The sequence below is a fragment of the Anarhichas minor genome, unplaced genomic scaffold, assembly GCF_050575085.1.
Source record: "Anarhichas minor isolate MPS153535 unplaced genomic scaffold, ASM5057508v1 ptg000076l, whole genome shotgun sequence".
Lineage (NCBI taxonomy): Eukaryota > Metazoa > Chordata > Actinopteri > Perciformes > Anarhichadidae > Anarhichas > Anarhichas minor.
In genome coordinates this window covers 179,643-202,500 of record NW_027466522.1, presented here as the reverse complement: position 1 = coordinate 202,500, position 22,858 = coordinate 179,643, and the positions used below count along the sequence as shown (strand labels likewise).

The window sequence follows — 22,858 nt, the reverse complement described above, 5'->3', positions numbered from 1 at the left end:
ACTCTGAAACCTGGTGGAACATCTCTTGAAGCATAATCCTGTATTTCTTCACAGGCTCACTGTGTACATGTGTGGACCACCGACTCTGTCTCCTCCATGTTCCTGTATAACGATAATAATAACTCGTCTGCAACAGTAAATATGTGTTAAAGCAAACCGAAGGATGAAGACGTGATCTGTCAAACCACAGAAACCTTCAGTAAAATGTTCCTTTACAACTTATGTTGTTTGTTTGTCTGCAGGAAACTACAGGAAACTACAGGCAGATAGTTATTAAATATAAAATATATATTACTGTAGAAATGAGAGAGGAACCATCTCTCTGCTGGTCTGATGTAGACCAGTTCCTCTACATCAGACCAGCAGAGAGGGAACCATCCCCTCTGCTGGTCTGATGTAGACTTTGATCAGTTTCTCTGAGTGTTCATTGCTGTTGTTATTCTTGTGATGGTTGTGACATCAGTTCTTTCTCTTCACAGGGTTCGTTCTCTCCTCCGACATCGAGGACGTTTTCTTCCTCCACAAACGAAGACTTTCCTCCGTCGGATTTTTCCATCTCCGCCTCGTGAACGATTTCAGGAGTTTTTCTTTTTTTTGTCCGAGCTGGAAGACGAGACGACCGCAGACGAGAGGCCGACATCACAGGGAGGTCTGCTGCCAGTGTGTGAGAGTGCACGAGTGTGTGTGTGTGTGTGCAGCTGCACGCTCATCACACATCACACGGCTTCTGAGTGATTTCCTGTTGCTCAACACTCGCTGTGAGGAAAATAAATCAACCAGTCGGATGTGAACAAATTTCCGTCAGAAGAAACTGAATTTTCTAAATATTTCTGGTGGAGGTCGCCGGGCTGTGATTGGATGATTACGGGCCGCTCTCTTCTTCTGCTGCTTTATTTCTTCAGTCTTGTCCTGAGTCATTTGGGCTTTTCTGTGTTTTTCGAGGACACAGAAGTCCGTTTGAGGAGAAACGGGTCCACTGGCTGCAGAGCATCATGGGAGATACGGAGGCCCGATGAAAACCTGGTTCCTGCACACAGATGTCCTCTTTTTGAACTGAAAATCACCAAATAATCATGTGAGAAACAGAACGTTTTGATCATAAACTCATTTCATGCGAGCGCTGAAGTGTTTATTTTCTGTCCTGCGTGGGATTATTTAGCTTTTTACACATAAATATCACTTTTTCTTGAGGCTACAGATTTTGTTTTTTTGGTCTAAACACTATAAACTTTTCAGAATCTGGAGCTGTGACGCGTCCGTCTCTAGTTGGACCCCCTCGGACCCGTCGGACCCGTCGGACCCCTCGGACCCCCTCGGTGCAGACATGCTCCCTGGAGGACTGGTGTCGGGTGGAGCGGGTTGTGGCGGCGGTGGGCTGTGCCTGCTCCGGTGGCTCGGCCTCAGGCTGTGGTCCCGGCGGGGGACCCTGGTGTTCGCTCTGCTCTGGTTCGGCTCCTGGTTGTTCCTCAACGGTCTGGTTCTGGTCCACAGGAGCATCCTGTCCGACTACTGCACCGACGACAAGAGCAAGAGGATCCTGCAGAGACTGGTGAGTGAGACCTTTATTCCTCCGGAGGCTGTGAAGACCAACACGCTTCAGCTCACAAACCTTTTCTTTCTCAAGACATCCGATTATTTCTGAGAGAGGAAGTTCATTCTTCACATTAAAGACGAGGAAGTTAATCAGACGTTCAAATCTCTTAAAGTATAAATCTTTGTGTCGCTTGTGGACGAAGTAGTCGTCTCTCGTTGGTTTGTGGACGTTTTGAAGCCTCGAGTTCGGCTTTTAGTCGTCGCCATCTTGTTTTTTAGCAACCAGTGAACAGGAAGTGACCATATCTGGACTGAGGAGGAGTGACGTAGAGACGCCGTATACGTCTCTGGTAGAGACCTGTCAATCACCGTGTAGCCCCGCCCTAAAGCATCCCCTGCTTTATGGTCTGTTTGACTCTAAATGGACCATAATGTACTAAATGAACATCATTACGTCTGGTTTGACTTCCTCACGTCCGATAAAGAGCAGCAGCTTTACCCACACGGGGTTAATGACCAGCTGTCACCTTCCTTTCATTGTCATCATCACCTAACAATGACCTCCAGTACAAACTGCTTTGTGAATTGTGTTTGGAGGGAAACGTGGGAATCAAACACCGGGTCATGTGAGCCGAGTGCTGTACGAGCTTCATGTGACGTCAGTATTTATTCACGCGTTGTATTGTTGAGTTATTCTACATGTTTGCTTATTTAGATTAGATGAGCTTTTTCTATTGTTAGTTATTTGTTCAGTTTGATTATTGTTAATTACACTGTGTGTATATATCTATATATATATATATATATATATAGATATATACACACATACTATACATACACACAGGACCAGCATGCACTGGGGTGGGCCTGTGTTGTTTACCAGAGCAGGAGAGGCAGCGACGGTTTCTTTGTTCTTTTTGTTTGCTTGTTTAGTTTTTGCTCATAAATCATTAGAAACACAGAATCATGTTTAAACGATGAACTCTTTTGTCGTCAGTGGCTCTTTGATTGATTGTTTGGTTTAGAATTGTTTTTTGTGGACAAATGACCGTCTACAAGATGTTGATGTTCTAGTTTTGTTTCAATTTCATCGTCATTTTTAGCCAAATCGTGTTTTTTATAAAACATAACTAAGTAGTTTTGCAGCGTTTTTGTTGTTCTGTTGACTGTAATCCGTCTGCTTTGAAGCGTATTTGAGAAGTTTAGTTTAGTTGTTTAGGAATGTGATCTTGTCGGAGACGGAGTTCAAGCTAAACTAAACTTAGTTTTGTTTATTAATTATCTAACTGACAGACTGATGCAGATGTGAATGAGTTCATGTGTGTGTGTGTGTGCACGCGTGTGTGTGCGTGTGTGTGTGTGTGTGTGTGTGTGTGAAGGTAACTACGGTCACGATGTCTCTAAACATCGTCTTGCTGCTCATAGAATCTGGATTATTGGGGGAGATATCCTGAGTAGAGTTTTGTTTGCTCGTGTCTCTTCTTCTCTGTTGACCTCGTTCAGAATTCACTTTATTACACAACGAGGAAGACGATGAATACTTATTGGCAAGAAAATGTGAAGAAAATCTATTTGTGTCTAAACGTTCTCACTGCTTGTTTTCATTCACTGAGTTTCAGCTCAACGTATTCTCCTGTTCTGTGGATTTCAGTGAAATATGAACTTTCAGGTCTCTTCTGTGTGAATCTGCAGCAGCTTTAATAATAATAATAATAATAATAATAATAATAATAATAATACAGGATGTAGGAAGAGACGCTGATTAGAACGTGAGAAGCTCTAAAGACTTTGTTTACGGTCTGCGTCTCATCGACTGTTTCTGTGTCGTCAGTAGACGGCCAGAGGTCAAGAGCTCCTAATGGCCCGCTGTCTTATCTCCTGCTGCATTGTGGGTAAAAACACTGATAACAAGACTGTTCTTTCTGGCAGTCTCTCTCTCTCTCTGGATTTATCTCTTCTGTTTCAAGTTCATCTCTCTTTCTCTCTCATCCCTCCTTTATTTTCTCTCATCTTTCCTCGTTGCTTCTCTCGTGCAGCCTGTAGCAGGAAGGTACGGAGGGCAGAGATTAGTGGCAGCGCAGCAATCACAGGCAGCTTTTTAATCAAACAAACCTCAACCAACACAAAACAACACAAACCGTAGCTCAGCCCAGAGCTCGATCAGTTAACTCTATAACTAAACTAAACCAGCCGGGCCGCTAGCCGACTTACCGGCGTAATCTTCGTCCCTCGTCATGGCTTCTCTGCTCCTTTTCCCTCCTGGCCTTTTGTTCCCCTCCCTGACGAGGAGATCTGGATCAGGTGTGTCTCTTCCCACACCTGATCTCAATGCTCTCCTGAAGGAGTGGGTGGAGCCTTCTGGCAGGAATGTAGATGCCAGCCACTACCCTGCCCCTCAGGCCCTTACGAGCATCATGTAAAGCTGCCTCGCACCATCAACCATTCATTTAACTAGGATCGCTTCCAGTCAGACTTTAGACAAACGAGTTTTAAAATGAGTGAATGCAGATTTTAAACGTAGCAGAGCTCTGTTACCAAACTAAGAGATGATCTTTGTTTAAATCCAACTTCAGACCAAAATGAAATAGAGTTTAGTCAACTAGCTTTACTCAAGTTAAACGAAAACACAGCGATTCTAATTTTCAGGTGATTAGACACTAATGAAAACAGACTTATTATAGAACGATGTTCTAATCTGTCCATAGATCAAACTAAATGATACACTTTTCCTTTAAGCATTTGATGTTGTATCAGGATGTGTTGAACCTGCATTCTCTCTAGTGTCCACCAGGGGGCGACTCCTCTGGTTGTATAGAAGTCTATGAGAAAATGACTCTACTTCTCTCTTGATTTATTACCTCAGTAAACATTGTAAACATGAGTTTATGGTCTCAATCTCTAGTTTCAAGTCTTCAAACTAAGACAATTAAAGATGGCGACGGCCGAGAATCGGTGGAGTTCCCCTTTAAGTCTGGAAACATTTTCTCGTCTTCTTCGACTTTTTTTTTTACCCCTGAACCAACAATGGGGACGTTTCAGTGTGGTGATGAACCATGTCGTCGTCGTCGTCGTCGTCGTCGTCGTCGTTGTGAAAGTAACGTTGAATCAAACTCTCTCACAGATTCACAGGCTGTGATGTCACTCCCTCCTGATGTATTTAAACCTCTCAGAGATCCAAAGTGGAAACTGATGAAATCTCAAATAAACACAGAGATCCAAAAGTCAACAAGCATTGGAGCGCTGAACTCCGTGCATCTCGCTGTTTGAAATGTTGCAGCAACATGTTGACTGAGACCAACAAGAGCGTTTGTGTTTCCAGAAGCCCGTTCAGCTCAGTAATGCGGGACAGATGCACCAAAACAGAACCAGCGCTCGGCTCAGCTCTCTGCAGATCGCTCTGTAAAAACTCAGAGCTCTGCAAACAGAAGCTCGGCGTTGCGTTCGCTGACAGGCTGTGATCCCGCTGCCGGTCCAGGCTCGAGTTGACTGCTTCAGGTGTTGTCGTTACCTGAGCCACAGCTTCCTGTGGGATCGTCCCCGTTCTGTAAACCTCTCGGCCTTTGAAGCTGCAGATTAAACAGCTGAGGAGACATCTGAGGACACAGACGAGGCCTCCAGCCTCTCTGAGCTCTGGAGGATAACTCGCTTCATTCTGCGTATCGCTGACCAACGTCTCTAATAGGCCCAACAAGCTGAGCGTGATGATGCATTCACTGCTTACATTATATATATATATATATATATATATATATATATATGTACTGTATATATATTCATTCTGTGAACTCTCTGCTTCTTTATTGAGAGAGTCGACGTCGACCCAAAGCTGCATTTTGGCAAATAAAGCAAACAATCAGAATCCTGCCGCTAGCAGCGCGTGGAGGCTAAAGATAACGGTAATGAGTACTTTTACTTTAAATTGAAGTACATTTTGATGCTGGTACTTCTGTAGGACTTTCCTTGTAACAGAGTATTTCTACACTGTAGTATGAGTACTTTTACTGAAGTAAAAGTGGACGATGGGTTGATTATGATCTGGATTGTAATAACGAGGAGAGATTATGACGTTTTTCTTCTGTTGAATTACTTTGTGACATAAATCTGGAATAAGTTTGAATGAGATGATCATTAAACAAGAGTTCAGGACAACAGATCAGAGACGGTGATGTCATGGGGATAAAAATACACTCTTGGGAAACTCGTTGGTCTCTGAGACTTGATCTGTGGGCGGACGGACACACGAGACCTCAGGAGGAGAGAAGAACTCTTATTCTGAGATTCGTCCTCCTGCCTGAATGAAACTCCGTCTGACAGGAAACGTTTTCTAAAAGAAACGAGTTCCCGCTGATGAAATGAACAACGTGTCATTTTAAAGATACGTTATGATCACAAACACGTCCGTCACTGCTGCAGGATAAAGTAGCAACAACATCAAAGTGCTCTCATGTAAAACGACTTCTTCACGTCAGGTTCCTGAGAGGAAGAAGTGGAAGAAGAGGAGGAGCAGCAGCTGAAGTTACTGATGATTCGAGCAAAGACAAGAGCTATATGTATCAGAACATGAATTATTAATGATATTCATAGATGAGCGGATGGATTACTGAACGGGCCTAGGAACAGGATCAGGGGCCCAAAGTGTGAGGGGCCCCCAGGACTTCACAATACAAAAGGTCTCTCGAAGAGACTTAAAAGAGACACAAACAAGTACAAAGAGACACAAGCTGCCTGTTAAAACACAGCGGATGAGACAGCGTTCTCTCCTGAGGACACGGGGAGTCTGTGGATCTCATTGAATGAATCCACTTCTTTCCGTCTCCGGTTGTGGACTGTGTGGAGCCGTCAGCGTGATGCACAGCCTGCGCTGCTGTCCCTGGTGTTCAGGTCTTCGGTCTCTCGTAAACCGAGGTGCATGTAGAGCTTTGTAACTCGCTGACTTCTTCATATCACATAAATCATGTGGTCCCTGCAGCTCTGCACACATGGTTTCTGTTTGCAGCAGAAATCTGTATGTTTCTGGTGATCCTCTGACTATTTATGGTCTCAGCCTGTCGCTCCTCGTCTCTGGCTTTCTTCTGCCTATTTATGGCCCGACGGGTTTTTAATGTTCCTTCACAGGGACGTACGTGAGAGAGCAGTAGGTTTACGTAGAGCTCCAAACCGCCAGCTTATCGGGAATCTAACGCGCTGCATTCAGGACCCGGTGCTGCTGAGTTTCAAACTCACAGTCTGCATAAAGGAGAGCTGGTTACTGTCGACGGCTCTTTATGCAACTAGAACTTGAAGTGGCAAGAACCAACTTTTATCGGCCTCTGAACCGGTCACAGTCTGTCTATAAGAGGTGACGTCTCTCGTTGGTTTGTGGACGTTTTGAAGCCTCCAGTCCACCAGGGGGCGACTCCTCTGGTTGTATAGAAGTCTATGAGAAAATGACTCTACTTCTCTCTTGATTTATTACCTCAGTAAACATTGTAAACATGAGTTTATGGTCTCAATCTCTAGTTTCAAGTCTTCTTCAGTACAGCATGATGTTCATGTAGGTTTGATTTTACAATTTCATATCCTGAGATGTTTCTCTGAACTGCTCGGTGTCCAATGATCGACACATATTGTTCACATGAAAAACGGAAAAAACATGAACTTAGTTTTACTGTTTTAGGAAATCACTTTAAAAATGGAACTTTATATTGGTGTTTATAAAGATCGGCAAGAACTAGAATCACAGTTTAATCTGTGATGTTCGTGTGAATGCTTTAGGTTCAAGTCTTAGAATAGAAGTGAAACTAGAAGCCGTCTGCAGGGAACAGAGTTCCTCGAGGAAGTGATGAGGATTCAGATAAAAGATGAGCTGAAGATGCAAAACAGCAGTAAAGTCCTTTAAAGTCGTTATGAATCAGAGTGAAATAGAGACGTTGCTGCTGGAGCAGACTCAGCCACTGATCCACTCGTCCAGAAGAACTCAGATGTTTTCACATCGTCACACGTTTCTGCTCCTGAGGCTCTTTAGGAGCAGATGGAGTCTGCTGATGAACGGTTACATCATCATGACTCATCACATCGCGTCCTAATGACGAGCGTAAATAAACGAGTGGAAACCAACGGTAGCAGGAGACGACTCTGATGTATGGAGAGTACAAACAGTGGTGGACAACAAGTACTGTGCAATCTTTAGTACGAAAGTACGTGTACTTTACACAAGTGTACTTGTACTCCACTCCATCATGTCTTCCTCAGAGACGTTTACAGAATCAGAGTTTAAAACAGGAGAGGATGTGATGGATGCTGCTCCAGTTAACGAGTCAGTGTGGACGTGCTGTAAACCCTCTAACGTGTTAGTGTGTCGATGTACATTCTACATACATGATGTACGCTACATGAACACTGTGCACGAACAGATGGAACGTTAAACTTGTCTCCGTGTTCATCTCAGAGAGGTTTGACGTCTTAAAGGGAAAGAAAATGTGTGAGTTAAATCTATTTAAATGAAGTCACATAAACTCAGAGACATGAGCAGAGACGGGTCTACGGAAGCCCCAAAGCGTCAAATATCATATTTGAGTTCTTGTTAGCAGCTCTTGATTTGTTTGTAATAAATCAACAGACCTACGACGGCTGATAGGTAGTAAATAAATAATGAATGAATGACTGAGCCAGGAGCTAATACTCTGAATTCATTAATGTCTTCTGCTTCATTGAGAAAAAAATTAATAAAACTCCGTAAATTTACAATTTTTATCTCATAGAATATATATTTGCTTTTTGTTTTTAAACCTAAAATGTCCTGAATACAACATTTTAACAGACTATTGACAGCTTTAACTGGAGCACTGCATCATATTTATCCGCTCATTGTTTGAGCTGTTCATGAAAAAACAATGTTTTTCTCCAAAGTACGGAGCAACTGGAGCCGTCAGATAAAAACATGAATTATTGGACTAAACTTCAGTAAAGTGAACCCAAAAAACTTTAAATTGGACGTAATCACGTGCACTGTTCTGTCAGTCTGCACAAAGAGAAACTGTTATCAGTAGAAACCAAACGCGGTCGCGCTTTCTTGATCTGTGTTCAGCCACGTCTGCTGCAACAGAAGGTCAGAGACTCAGATAAGAAAAGAGAAGAGAGAGCAGCAGAGCGGAATACCAACGAGGAGGCTTCAGGGTCACAACAAGACTCTGCTATTCTCTCTGAAGAACCACCGCTGACCCCCAAACAGTTCCTAACCACGGCGCCGTGGAGCTGCAGCTCTGAGCTTCACGTCACAAAAACATCGACGCTAACGAGGTTTCTATTCTGCAGCTCCTCGTTAAAGAGCTTCTCTCAATAGAAGAGGGTTTTCTAGCTGCTGCTGGCCTCATTATCCTGTAGCCAGTGTAGCATTAAAGCATGGTGGAATTAGCAAGCTAGCTAGCCAGCTGCTACGTGAGTGAAATTTAACAACTTAAGGCTTCATCCACACACTCTTTGTCTCATAACAGGAAAGCACATTATTATTGTGAAGATAAATGCCAACTTTGCGTAATAGTGTAGCATTACAGCATGGTGGAATTAGCAAGCTAGCTAGCTAACTAGCTACCCGCTAAATAAGTCACAGCTTTATGTGTCATACACACACTCACAGATGAGGTGTTATAATGAGGTCAACAAGTTGAAGGTCTTTTTATTGTTATATTTATATTTTTTACTTTCTATCTCTTCAAAACAACAAACAAACCAAAATGAAGCGCTGATCTGCACAAAGTTTGGAGAACGTCATAAGTCTCATGTTTACATTCTTTGTTTGCTGATGAGCAAACTGTTTATCTAGAAGATGATGTCTCACAGCTAACATGTCCGGTTAGCACAGTGCTAACATGCAGGCTAGTCATTTAGATTAATAGTCCAATAGACAAACATAGCATTTAGTTTTGAAGATGTAAAGTAGTTCTTTAGCATGTTAGCATACAAAGCTAAAGAGGTGAATTTGGTTATTAGCTGGTTCTCATGCTTGATAATTGGACAGTTTGACGTGCTGCTGACGCTGGAGGAAACAGTCAGAGGATCACTAAAGTCAGTAGAATTCTTCTTCTGGGGATCATTAAGTTTTACACCAAATTTAAGTTCAATCGATCCGATCGTTGTGGAAATATTTTAGTCTGGAGCCGCATATTGTTTAGTTTTTCAAGTCACTTTGAGAAAAAAACATGTTTTTCTATCAGAGGTGTGGCTCGAGTCACATGACTCGTTAACCACAGAGCAGATGCACATCAGGCTCTTTTGTCTGCAGCCACTGTATATACAGTAGGTGTGTGTGTGTGTGTGTGTGTGACGATGAACGGGAGTTATGACAGGATTTTTAAAGCCTGAAGCCAAAACACGACTCAGCACAAAGCAGCTTCAGCTCCTTTAATGACATCATTGTGTCAGACTATTATGAGGCTCCTGAAATATTTACCTTCAGGACGCTAAAAACCACAACGTGCAGCTGGGAGCTCATTTAAAGCTGCTTCATGTCTTTGTGCTGAACCCGTCCCGTTGTTAAAGGACTGAACCCGTCCCCTCGTTAAAGGACCGAACCCGTCCTGTTGTTAAAGGACCGAACCCGTCCCGTTGTTAAAGGACCGAACCCGTCCCGTTGTTAAAGGACCGAACCCGTCCCGTTGTTAAAGGACCGAACCCGTCCCCTCGTTAAAGGACCGAACCCGTCCCTTTGTTAAAGGACCGAACCCGTCCCGTTGTTAAAGGACCGAACCCGTCCTGTTGTTAAAGGACCGAACCCGTCCCGTTGTTAAAGGACCGAACCCGTCCCGTTGTTAAAGGACCGAACCCGTCCCCTCGTTAAAGGACCGAACCCGTCCCGTTGTTAAAGGACTGAACCCGTCCCGTTGTTAAAGGACCGAACCCGTCCCGTCATTAAAAGACCGAACCTGTCCTGTTGTTAAAAGACCGAACCCGTCCCGTTGTTAAAGGACCGAACCCGTCCCGTCGTTAAAGGACCGAACCCGTCCTGTTGTTAAAAGACCGAACCCGTCCCGTTGTTAAAGGACTGAACCCGTCCCGTTGTTAAAGGACCGAACCCGTCCCGTCATTAAAAGACCGAACCTGTCCTGTTGTTAAAAGACCGAACCCGTCCCGTTGTTAAAGGACCGAACCCGTACCGTCGTTAAAGGACCGAACCAGTCCCGCCGTTAAAGGACCGAACCCGTCCCGTCGTTAAAGGACCGAACCCGTCCCGTCGTTAAAGGACCGAACCCGTCCCGTCGTTAAAGGACCGAACCCGTCCTGTTGTTAAAAGACCGAACCCGTCCCGTTGTTAAAGGACCGAACCCGTCCCGTCGTTAAAGGACCGAACCCGTCCCGTCGTTAAAGGACCGAACCCGTCCCGTCGTTAAAGGACCGAACCCGTCCTGTTGTTAAAAGACCGAACCCGTACCGTCGTTAAAGGACCGAACCAGTCCCGCCGTTAAAGGACCGAACCCGTCCCGTCGTTAAAGGACCGAACCCGTCCCGTTGTTAAAGGACCGAACCCGTCCCGCCTTAAAGGACCGAACCCGTCCCGCCTTAAAGGACCGAAGCCGTACCGTCGTTAAAGGACCGAACCCGTCTCGCCTTAAAGGACCGAACCCGTCCCGTTGTTAAAGGACCGAACCCGTCCCGCCTTAAAGGACCGAACCCGTCCCGCCTTAAAGGACCGAACCCGTACCGTCGTTAAAGGACCGAACCCGTCCCGCCTTAAAGGACCGAACCCGTCCCGTCGTTAAAGGACTGAACCGGTGAAACCATCAACTACAATCATCATTTACAGAAAACATAATTCAGAAATAAATGAAATAAGTCACTCCCTATAATCAGTGGATATTTGAGTAAATGTATTAAAGCTCTTGTTATTAATAAAACAATATTAGTTGAAAAATATATTATTTTATGGAAGAGAAACATCTGGAGGTTCAGCCACATCTTATAGACAAACCTCATCAAGCTGCTCGTCTCCTGACATCAGAAATATAGAAGCGTCTGTTTTACTTCTTTGATCTCTATTATTATGTGGTGTAATGATACGTGTGTGTGTGTGTGTGTGTGAGTGTGTGTGTGTGTCTGTGTGTGAGTGTGTGTGTGTGTGAGTGTGTGTGTGTGTGTGTGTGTGTGTGTGTCTGTGTGTGTGTGTGAGTGTGTGTGAGTGTGTCTGTGTGTGAGTGTGTGTGTGTGTGAGTGTGTGTGTGTGTGTGTGTGTGAGTGTGTGTGTGTGTGTGTGTGTGAGTGTGTGTGTGTCTGTGTGTGTGTGTGTGAGTGTGTGTGTGTGTGTGTGTGTCTGTGTGTGTGTGTGAGTGTGTGTGAGTGTGTGTGTGTGTGTGTGTGTGAGTGTGTGTGTGTGTGTGTGTCTGTGTGTGTGTGTCTGTGTGTGAGTGTGTGTGTGTGTGAGTGTGTGTGTGTGTGTGTGTGTCTGTGTGTGTGTGTGAGTGTGTGTGAGTGTGTCTGTGTGTGAGTGTGTGTGTGTGTGTGTGTGTGTGTGTGTGTGAGTGTGTGTGTGTGTGTGTGTGTGTGAGTGTGTGTGTGTGTCTGTGTGTGTGTGTGAGTGTGTGTGTGTGTGTCTGTGTGTGTGTGTGTGTGTGTGTGTGTGTCTGTGTGTGTGTGTGTGTGTGTGAGTGTGTGTGTGTGTGAGTGTGTGTGTGTGTGTGTGTGTGTGTGTGAGTGTGTGTGTGTGTCTGTGTGTGTGTGTGAGTGTGTGTGTGTCTATGTGTGTGTGTGTGTGTTGGCAGCAGACTCACTCTGAACATCTTGAACAGTGAGGAGTTTCTACCTTCAGGCTCTCATGCGTCTCCACATGTTGGAGCTCCGGTGATCTCAGAGCTGCTTCACTGATCAAAGGAAACACGACACAAAGTAACAAACACACGTTTGTGTTCATCACAGCTCAGCTGCAGAAACGTCATTAAAATATCTGGATTCATATTTAAATGTTTCTCATTCGGCTCTTTGAAAATATAAGTTATAGTTCATCCTTTAAGACAATTAAACCCAAAAGTTATGACATAATATATCGTCACTGTATTAACCCTCGCATTACCAACTGAGTTGAGTTGTAAACATGTTTTCTGTCTCTGAACGCAGCATTTTGTTTTATTAATTAGTTTTTATTAAGAAGAAGCTTTAGCTGCACGAGCAGACGGAGATCGTAAGAAAAAAATAATATTTTACAGATACATTCACAAATTTATAAATATATTTTCATATTTTATTTTATCTAAACAAAATATTCAGAAATATTTTTTTTCTTCCAATTTTTTTTCCATCTTTATTTTTAAATATATATTTAAATATAAATAAGAATTATGCTTTTTTATATTCATTTTATATTATGAATGTAAAGCCACCTCAACAAATATTAGAGCTGCAACAGTTAGTGGACTGATGGATAGAAAAACACCCGAGTTAATATTTGTTAACGGTTTCCATCTGTTCCAGTTCTTTGTTTTCTGTTGAATGTGACTTCAGAGTGAAGATCTTCAGCTCCACACGAAGAACAAACCAACAGAAGAAAGACCTGCGGTCCTGTCTGACTCCTCCCGTCCTGTGCTGGTCTCTGTGGTCTCTGTAGGTCCTGGTTCAGGACTACTTGAGACCACATTCACATGGATCTGGTCTGTAAAACAACGGTCACCTGTGTTCATCAGCAGAGGAACACTGAGTCTGTGAGAGACATCAGCCTCCACTTCCTGTGACCTGACCCTGATGTCAGCTCCACCCACGCTGAGTGTGTGTGTGTGAGACTGTGTGTGTGTGTGTGACTTTGTGAGTGTGTGTGACTGTTAGTGTGTGTGTGACTGTGAGTGTGTGTGTGTGACTGTGAGTGTGTGTGTGTGTGTGTGACTGTGAGTGTGTGTGTGACTGTGTGACTGTGTGTGTGTGTGTGTGACTGTGTGTGACTGTGAGTGTGTGTGTGTGTGACTGTGAGTGTGTGTGTGTGACTGTGTGTGACTGTGAGTGTGTTTGTGTGACTGTGTGTGACTGTGACTGTGAGTGTGTGTGACTGTGTGTGACTGTGAGTGTGTGTGTGTGTGACTGTGTGTGACTGTGACTGTGAGTGTGTGTGACTGTGTGTGACTGTGAGTGTGTGTGTGTGTGACTGTGTGTGACTGTGAGTGTGTGTGTGTGTGAATGCTCTCCTTTCAGCCCACTGGCTGTTAAAGATCACACTATAGTTCTGAGGACAACAGGACGAGTGCAGAGTGTTGGTCTGACCTCCTGTCAGCTGCTCCTCTGGAGGGTTTCATCATCCTTAAGGTCCCAGAGACACTGTGTCCTCTTCAGTCAGAGACAAGATAGACACAAACTATTCATTTCAATCATTTGATCTTTATGATAAATAAATATATAGATATTGAGAAACTAACTTTGACATAAATATGATTTTACTCAAAATAATCATCTCTTCTGACCACTAGTGTGTGTCGCTGTCTTCTATCTGGATCTTTAAAGTCCAGATGAAGTAAAACATCATTAAGCAGCTTTTCAACAACATATACACACAAATAATCTATTTATTTGTATTTTTATATCAAAATCAAACCGTCTTTTATTCTGTAAAACAAGATAAGAAGTGTTCTGAATACGTTAAGGTTAATTAATCTCATTAATCACCTTTTATTCTCCTCAGTTGAATGAAAAGTTTTAGAAAGAAGCTCAACAACCGTCAACAATATGAATTATTTAATATTTTACTACCGGAGATAAACCGGACTTCTGTTATTATTATTATTATTGAATTAAAATGTATTTCATTCACCACATACGTCTACTTTATATCAGACTGTTTCTATAATATATTCTATGATATCTAACAAATAGTTACTCCTAGTTTTTATGTTTTTCTGCTAAAGTCCAACTCGAGTCTATTTCCTCTCAAAGTCTTTTCAAAATAAACTTCCGTCTTCACAGGAAACTTATTTTTAAAAGATCGTTGTTTGAGTTAAAATAACTACATAAATAAATGTGACGTATGAAGCCTGACGCTACAGAAATGAGGTGAACCTCCTCCTCTTCCGTCTCTTCTCCGTCTGCAGATACATTTAAACTAAATGTCCTTTAAGACACAGAACCCTGCTTCTTCTCCAGAGGAGCTCCTCCAGTTCGTGGATTCCTGGAAAGCGTCGCTGCTCTCAGGAATGTCATTAAGAACTTTTTACTTGAAGGAATGTAACGCTGAGACAAAGACGTTCTTTCTGCTTCAACCAGCTCAGCTTTCACTCACGTCATTCACTCCAAAGGATTAGTACATCGCAGTACTAACAACGTAGTACTGCATTCACAGTAGTACTGGGTTCAGAGGAGACGCTGGGTTCAGAGACGCTGGGTTCAGAGGAGACGCTGGGGTCAGAGGAGACGCTGGGGTCAGAGGAGACGCTGGGGTCAGAGGAGACGCTGGGTTCAGAGGAGACGCTGGGTTCAGAGACGCTGGGGTCAGAGGAGACGCTGGGTTCAGAGGAGACGCTGGGTTCAGAGACGCTGGGGTCAGAGGAGACGCTGGGTTCAGAGGAGACGCTGGGTTCAGAGGAGACGCTGGGTTCAGAGGAGACGCTGGGTTCAGAGGAGACGCTGGGGTCAGAGGAGACGCTGGGTTCAGAGGAGACGCTGGGTTCAGAGGAGACGCTGGGTTCAGAGGAGACGCTGGGGTCAGAGGAGACGCTGGGGTCAGAGGAGACGCTGGGTTCAGAGGAGACGCTGGGTTCAGAGGAGACGCTGGGTTCAGAGACGCTGGGGTCAGAGGAGACGCTGGGTTCAGAGGAGACGCTGGGTTCAGAGGAGACGCTGGGTTCAGAGGAGACGCTGGGGTCAGAGGAGACGCTGGGGTCAGAGGAGACGCTGGGTTCAGAGGAGACGCTGGGGTCAGAGGAGACGCTGGGGTCAGAGGAGACGCTGGGCTCAGAGGAGACGCTGGGGTCAGAGGAGACGCTGGGTTCAGAGGAGACGCTGGGCTCAGAGGAGACGCTGGGGTCAGAGGAGACGCTGGGCTCAGAGACGCTGGGTTCAGAGGAGACGCTGGGGTCAGAGGAGACGATGGGGTCAGAGGAGACGCTGGGCTCAGAGACGCTGGGTTCAGAGGAGACGCTGGGGTCAGAGGAGACGCTGGGGTCAGAGGAGACGATGGGGTCAGAGGAGGTAGAGAAGGGAATGAAGAAGGGAATAAGGAAGGGAGGACAAAAGAGAGGAGACAAAGCAAAGACAAAAGAATAAAGAAGGGAACGAGGAGGAAATGAAAGAAAAAAGAAAGGAAGTAGACGAAGAAGAGGGAAGTTGCTGAAAAACATGGAAAGAGACAAAGAAGAAAGGAAAGAGGTGAAGAGAAGGAAGGGAGGAAGGAAAGGAGACATATGGAAAGAAAAGGGAAAGAGGAGGAAAGGTGAGAACGAGAGAAGACATTTGGAAGAAAAGCTGACGTAAAAAAGAGAAAATCAAGAAGAAATAAAAGAAACAAAACAAATGGAATAAATAGAAAAGGATGAGAGAAAGAACAGAGAGAACAGAAAGAGGAGACATGAGGATGAAGTTAAAGTGTCAACAAATAAGAAGCAGAGCGACTGGATCTCATTTGTTTCTGTCGTCGGCTCAAATAAACACATCAGACTCTTTACGATCATCTGTGTTTCCTCTGAGACAGACCAACACCAGGAGACCCTGAACACACCGTTAATACGTCACGATGGTACCTGAACACATCGTTAATACGTCATGACGGACCCTGAACACATCGTTAATACGTCACGATGGTACCTGAACACATCGTTAATACGTCATGACGGACCCTGAACACATCGTTAATACGTCATGACGGACCCTGAACACATCGTTAATACGTCACGATGGTACCTGAACACATCGTTAATACGTCATGACGGACCCTGAACACATCGTTAATACGTCACGATGGTACCTGAACACATCGTTAATACGTCACGATGGTACCTGAACACATCGTTAATACGTCATGACGGACCCTGAACACATCGTTAATACGTCACGACGGACCCTGAACACATCATTAATACGTCATGACGGACCCTGAACACATCGTTAATATGTCATGACGGACCCTGAACACATCGTTAATACGTCATGACGGACCCTGAACACATCGTTAATACGTCACGACAGACCCTGAACACATCGTTAATATGTCATGATGGACCCTGAACACATCGTTAATACGTCATACGAGCTCGGGCAGGTTAGCGTCAGTAGCTAGCGTCAGTAGCTAGCGTTAGCACGTGTTATGCTACGCTAGCTACTGAAGTCTGTTTCACAAACTTTCAACACAAAGACCATGTAGAATCTTTTTATAGCTCACACACACACACACAAAGGCATGCGCGCACACACACACACACACACTGTAGAGTTGAGGAAGGAGGAAGCAGCTGGAGAGATTGATGTGATGCAAGACGGAGGAAATCCAGGGAATTACAGCGGATATATATGTGTGTGTGTGTGTGTGTGTGTGTGTGAGAGTGTGTGTGTGTGTGTGTGGAGGCTGCAGGCGTCCAGGAGGACTAAAGAAGCTAAAGAATGACGAGGAGCTTCAAGGTAGAAACAAAAGAGTGTTTCAAAGATTTAAGTAGAAGTGAATCCAGAAGTTAGAGGAAAAGTTCAACACTAGACGTTCAGATGGACGTTCATCTCACGTGTGTGTGTGTGTGTGTGTGTGTGTGTGTGTGTCTGTGTGTGTGTGTGTGTGTGTGTGTCTGTGTGTTCAGTACAGAGCTGGAGTCAGGACCTTGTAAGCTTAGCTTAGCATAAAGACTGGAATCCTCCGTATACACGAACAGTTCTGAAGCTTACTGATTAACGTTTAATCTGCTCACAAACAGAACGATAACAAACATCATATTTACATGTATTCACCTAATGAAACGTCTCCACTGGTTGTTTCCAACAAACACACCTGTAGAGGACCCGTCCACCTCAACATGAGGACAGGTAGAGCAGGAGGACAGGTAGAGGACAGGTAGAGCAGGACAGGTAGAGCATGAGGACAGGTAGAGGACAGGTAGAGGAGGACAGGTAGAGGACAGGTAGAGCAGGAGGACAGGTAGAGGACAGAGGAGGAGGACAGGTAGAGGACAGAGGAGGACAGGTAGAGGACAGGTAGAGGAGGAGGACAGGTAGAGCAGGAGGACAGGTAGAACATGAGGACAGGTAGAGGACAGGTAGAGCAGGAGGACAGGTAGAGGACAGGTAGAGGACAGGTAGAGGACAGGTAGAGCAGGAGGACAGGTAGAGGACAGAGCAGGAGGACAGGTAGAGGACAGAGGAGGACAGGTAGAGGACAGGTAGAGCAGGAGGACAGGTAGAGGACAGGTAGAGCAGGAGGACAGGTAGAGGACAGGTAGAGCAGGAGGACAGGTAGAGGACAGGTAGAGCAGGAGGACAGGTAGAGGACAGGTAGAGGAGGAGGACATAGAATAGCTGAAAACTATTTTTAATTCACACACTTCATGATAAATTCATCAGAATTAAGACATAATAACTTTGTAATAACTCATCGTTCTGCTCGTAGTGAAATAAACGTTAAACGTTGTACGAACTGATTTCCAGATGAAACCTTCGTCTCGTGTGGAACCCGAGCACCTGATCTGGTCCAGACAGACGCAGCTCTTTGAAGAGGTTTTAGCGCTCAGACGGAGCTGAACGTCCTCGTTATCTCAACTCTCCCCTTCAACACATTCACCAGATGGAGGACTCTTTCATCACCGCTCTCTGTTTCTCAGGACATTTAAGCCCGTCTGCGTGTCTTATCTGTCTGCTGGTCCACCTGTCTCTCTGTCCCGGACATTTCCTGTCCCTTTAACCACGACTCACGTTACCCGCAGAGCTCGTCCACTGACCCCGAACGACTCAAGTCCTCATAACAGATCTGTATCTATATCTTCATACGTTTGACGACACACGTGATGATATTAGTCCTGCACGAACCAGCATCTCGTGATTTGGGTTTAATAATAATAATAATAACTTTATTTATAGAGCACCTTTAAAAACAGAGTTCACAAAGTGCTCTGACAGACAAAGAAGGCAATAATAACAATAACAGAAAGCTCAGTGGGACAGTCCATAAAAATAGACTTTGAGTTTTGAGTCCTGAACAAGTCACAACGCTCTTCATTCAATTTAATTCCAGCCTGTAATTTTAAACCCGTTTCCACCTTGAATGTTCCCAGAATTGTGCCACCCTGAGTTGCTACGTTGTGTATTTCAGAGAGAGTGCACTTAAAGGGTTAACGCAGGACCTGACGGAGCTCCTCCAGCAGGTGTGTGTGGAGCGTGAGGTGTGTGTGACGTCTCTGAGCTCCTCACTGACGGATGTTTGTGTTGGAATGTGAGCAGAGCGAGGATTATCTGGGTAATCCGTGACCAGGACAACGCTAATCCTGAAGCTCATCCCTCACACCTCTGGACACTGAGCTGTTCAGACGGAAGAGAAAAGAAGGGAAGTCCTCACGTTGAGCTCGTTGGAGCTTCCAGGTGTCTCGTTTCAGGAAAAACAGTCTGAAAGATGAAGAGAACTGTTGCCAACGAGATAAACTCTTAGAGATAAAGAGATGACGCTGTTGATCTTAGCTTCTGTAGCCGGTGTAGCATTAAAGCATGGTGGCATTAGCACGCTAAGTAGCGGACGGCTGGCTTCTTAGCTAGCCTGCTAATGCCTCCATGCTTTAATGCTACACTGGTCACAGAAAAGGACACAAACTAAGTTGTTACTTATCTGTTGATAGCGATGTGCTTTCCTGTTCCCTCTTTCCTGTGTGGATGAATCAATACGTTGTTACATTTTACTCATTTAGCGGCTGGCTAGTTAGCTAGTGCTTTCATGCTACCGGTACACTGGTTACAAAGCATACTGGCGGCTGAGTCTACGCTCCACCGCTCGGCATGAAACAGCATTAAAGAACAAGTGAAACAGATTCCTGAAGACCTCTCTCCGTGTCTACCTCGTAGATGGTTCGATGGTGGAGCCGACTTGTTGTGTGTCCGGTTCCAAACTCCGTTTACAGCTCTGCGTAGCCGGCAAGTTATGACAAATTACGCCGTCGCCGGGTTTATTCGCACCAAACCAGTTCACAGAAACACGCCTAATATTCAAAAGCTCACTTAGCTTGACAATAGATCGGTACCCTAGCTACCGATCGGTGGCCCTGTACTCAAGTACGTGACTCTGTTTGTCCCTCCCGCTCTGCCGTACAGTGCCTGGAGTTCGGCGAGGGCTCGGTGACGGGTGACATGTGCGAGGACCTGTGCGTGCTCGGCCTGGTGGAGTACAAGCGCTGCCTCTACTATGAGAACGGGAAGAAGGTGATCGAGGCGCGCTGGAGAGGAAACCCCGTCATCCTCAAGTCCAAACTGGAGAACTTCTCCTCGTACGAGCCGCTGGGAATACTGGACTACCAGGTGACGTCTTTTAAGCGATTGCTTTAAGCTCGGCTTTGGATCCAAAGCACACTGAACGTGATTTACAGTGATTGTCTCTGACAGGACACAGCAGAGGAGCTCTCACCGCTGGATGTGGTTTTCTACGCCACGCTGGAAGTAAGTCACATCGTCACCAAGCTGCTGATCACACACAAAAACCTGTGAGTGCAGCTTCCCTTTCTTCTGTCTGATCTCAGGTACGAAACTCTCTGGGGCTGGCTGAGGATGACGAGGACGAAGGAGGAGGAGGAGGAAGTAACGGCTCTCTGGCCAGACTTTGGGGGAAGAAGCTGAAGAGCAGAGATAAGAGTTACTCCAGAGCGGAGCTGGCCTCCCTCTGGTCTCTGCTGCAGCAGGAGGAGTACACCTTCCTCCGGTAGAACCGCCCGTCACTCAGGAAACTACTGCACCGCCAACATCCATATCACAGCCTTCAAGTAGAACGCTTACAACCGAGTCTAGTTTCTGAGGCATGAATATGAGTTCTCAGTGTCCAAACTGAGAACCTCGTTAAGGGCTGAGGTTCTGAAGGACCCCTTTATTGAGACAGGGTTTTTCAAGGGTTCTTTGTTCTTTGTTCACCACATCAGTCCTTTAGGGTTCTAGATGAAACCCTTGGAATATAAATGGGTTCTCAATAGAACCCCATAAAATACTTCTGCCATCTGCTCCAAAATAAAAACTAAACGACACACTGACGTTTTTACCAAATAAGCTCATGTCATCCTTGAAAGCGACGCTGAGGGATCAGACAACCCAGCGGGTCCAAAAACGGTCAAAATAAACAAAGAAAAAATAAACAAGTCCTGCAAAAGAACCGTGAAGATAGAATAAAGCATGTACCTCCATCTTCCCTCCAGAGTCTTGCAGGATCTCAGCACCCACGTGGCCAAGGTGTTGGGCTCCTGCGGTCACTTCTACGCCGTGGAGTACCTGTCCGCCGGGCACGCCTGGGACCAGAACATCTTCTCCCTGGAGGAGGTGGCCGTCTCCGGGGCCCGGGGCCGCTGGACCTCCAGGGAGATGGTGCACCGCATCGCGCTCAGCTTCCTGGACATGGTGGGCCACTTCGACAACGACTTCACCCACAAGCTGCACCTGTGCGACATCAAGCCGGAGAACTTCGCCATCAGGAAGGACCTGACGGTGAGTTTTTATTCATCTCTGAAAAGTGACGAACGGAAAGAGAATCAAAGCAGAGCCGGGAGACAAAGGGACGGTTTTTAAAGAAGCTATTAGAGAGAGCAGAGCGGTGGACGTGAGAGGGTTCTATAAAAGCAGGAGATGAGACCCTGAAGCTGCATCGACTGACTCACACAAAGCTTTCTTTACTCGACTCTGTGTTCATATCTTCCACTCTTGAGCCTCACGACTACAGCAACACGAGCTGTAAAGATGTGAAGTCGTCATTGTTCTGGTGCTTTCAGCAGGATTCCTGTTAAAGCTGTTGACATGGAACAGATTTAGCAGCATGTTTATGATGCCAAACATTGTAAAAGGTTTCCTGTAAAACAAGAGCTGACATAATGTTCACCACCAACAACAACAGAAGCTTTTATGTTTATTTCGTCTGTTTTATAGACAAAATATTTCATTTTTACGTCTTTTCTGACAGTAAAAACTCAGTAAAAACAGCTTCCAGAAAAGTGCAACTGCCATGAATAATTTTATTTGGTGCCGTTGTCTCTGCCAGGAGATCATGCACTTGGTCGTGTGCGTGCATCTGTCCGTCTGTCCGCTGCTCTTCTCTCATAATACTCAACGCATCATCCTGATATGTTTTGTGCTCGTTCACGACTGTTTGCTAAAGAACCTTTGGTTTCTAAAAAAATACTATCTTATTGACGTTTTTATTTTTTATAAAATTGACTGCTGATGCCTTAACTCCTCTTAAGGGCCGGTACGGGTCGCATTTCTGGCATTTTGCTCGGCTGAAAACAAGCGCTGAGCCTTCGTCGTGGCGGAACAACTAAAAGTTTGGTCTCATTTTGAACCAGAGAATCTGCAGATTAACTCCATACCTGATACGTTAAGATCTGCTAAACTTAGACTCGATACGAGATGCAATCGAGTGATTCATCTCTTGTCGTTCTATATTTTTCTGATAAAAAGCTGCATGGATGACGTATTTTTGTAGTCCAACCGGAAGACGTTTAGTAGTCTCATTGAGATCCACCAGAGGGGCGTTCACTGACCTGTTTTACAATCAGAGAATTAAACGCTGGTGTTGAACACAGACCTGATGTCAGATATCTAAACTAAACACATTCAAACAACACATTGAAGTGTAATCGCGATTAATCGCAAAAAATCCATGCGATTAATCGCGATTAAATATTTTAATCGTTGCCCAGCACTAGTTTAATCTCATTGCTATGGCAAAGTTCAATAATGAATTCAAAAGTAGTGTATTGCGCACTTTTATTTTAAAAGTACTGCTATATGAACAAAAGGGCAATAACATTTGGTTCACGAGATGCAGGTAGCATGTTTTATACTTAATGTGAATATAATTCATACTTTGTTGGCATCTTATTCTGAAAACCGGATGTTCATCTGAAGAAACCGGATGTTGTCTCACGTTAATCTTTCCACTAACTTTCAAAGTCCTTCGCTCGCTCCCGATCTGTGCCGTTTAAATGCGTTTACGGTGAATGTCAGCATATAGGTGCACTAACATGTAAGTGTCTGCTGAGTTTACTGCAGAGATGTCCAGTAGTCTCCAGGGAGAGCAACAGCTGGTGCAGCTTCTCTCTTTATTTCTGCCCCCCCCTCGACCAGAAGCGGAAGTCGCCTTTTCTCTACGGCAACCCTGAAGGGACATCATATCTCCAATACAAAACCATAAACATGAGACAGTCTGTTACAATAATAACAAATTAAAAATACT

The 22,858-nt window shown here is 44.9% G+C and overlaps 1 protein-coding gene across 1 annotated transcript in view; it reads left to right on the top strand.

Moving 5' to 3' along the window:
• The first annotated feature begins 1,324 nt into the window (after positions 1 to 1,324).
• The window catches only part of dipk1c (divergent protein kinase domain 1C), a 34,879-nt gene continuing 13,345 nt past the window's right edge, over positions 1,325 to 22,858 (top strand). The window contains exons 1-5 of the mRNA XM_076080954.1: positions 1,325 to 1,549; positions 19,744 to 19,947; positions 20,032 to 20,085; positions 20,166 to 20,344; positions 20,829 to 21,114. Coding sequence (XP_075937069.1) covers positions 1,325 to 1,549; positions 19,744 to 19,947; positions 20,032 to 20,085; positions 20,166 to 20,344; positions 20,829 to 21,114 — 948 coding nt within the window. The remainder of the gene's footprint in view (positions 1,550 to 19,743; positions 19,948 to 20,031; positions 20,086 to 20,165; positions 20,345 to 20,828; positions 21,115 to 22,858) is intronic.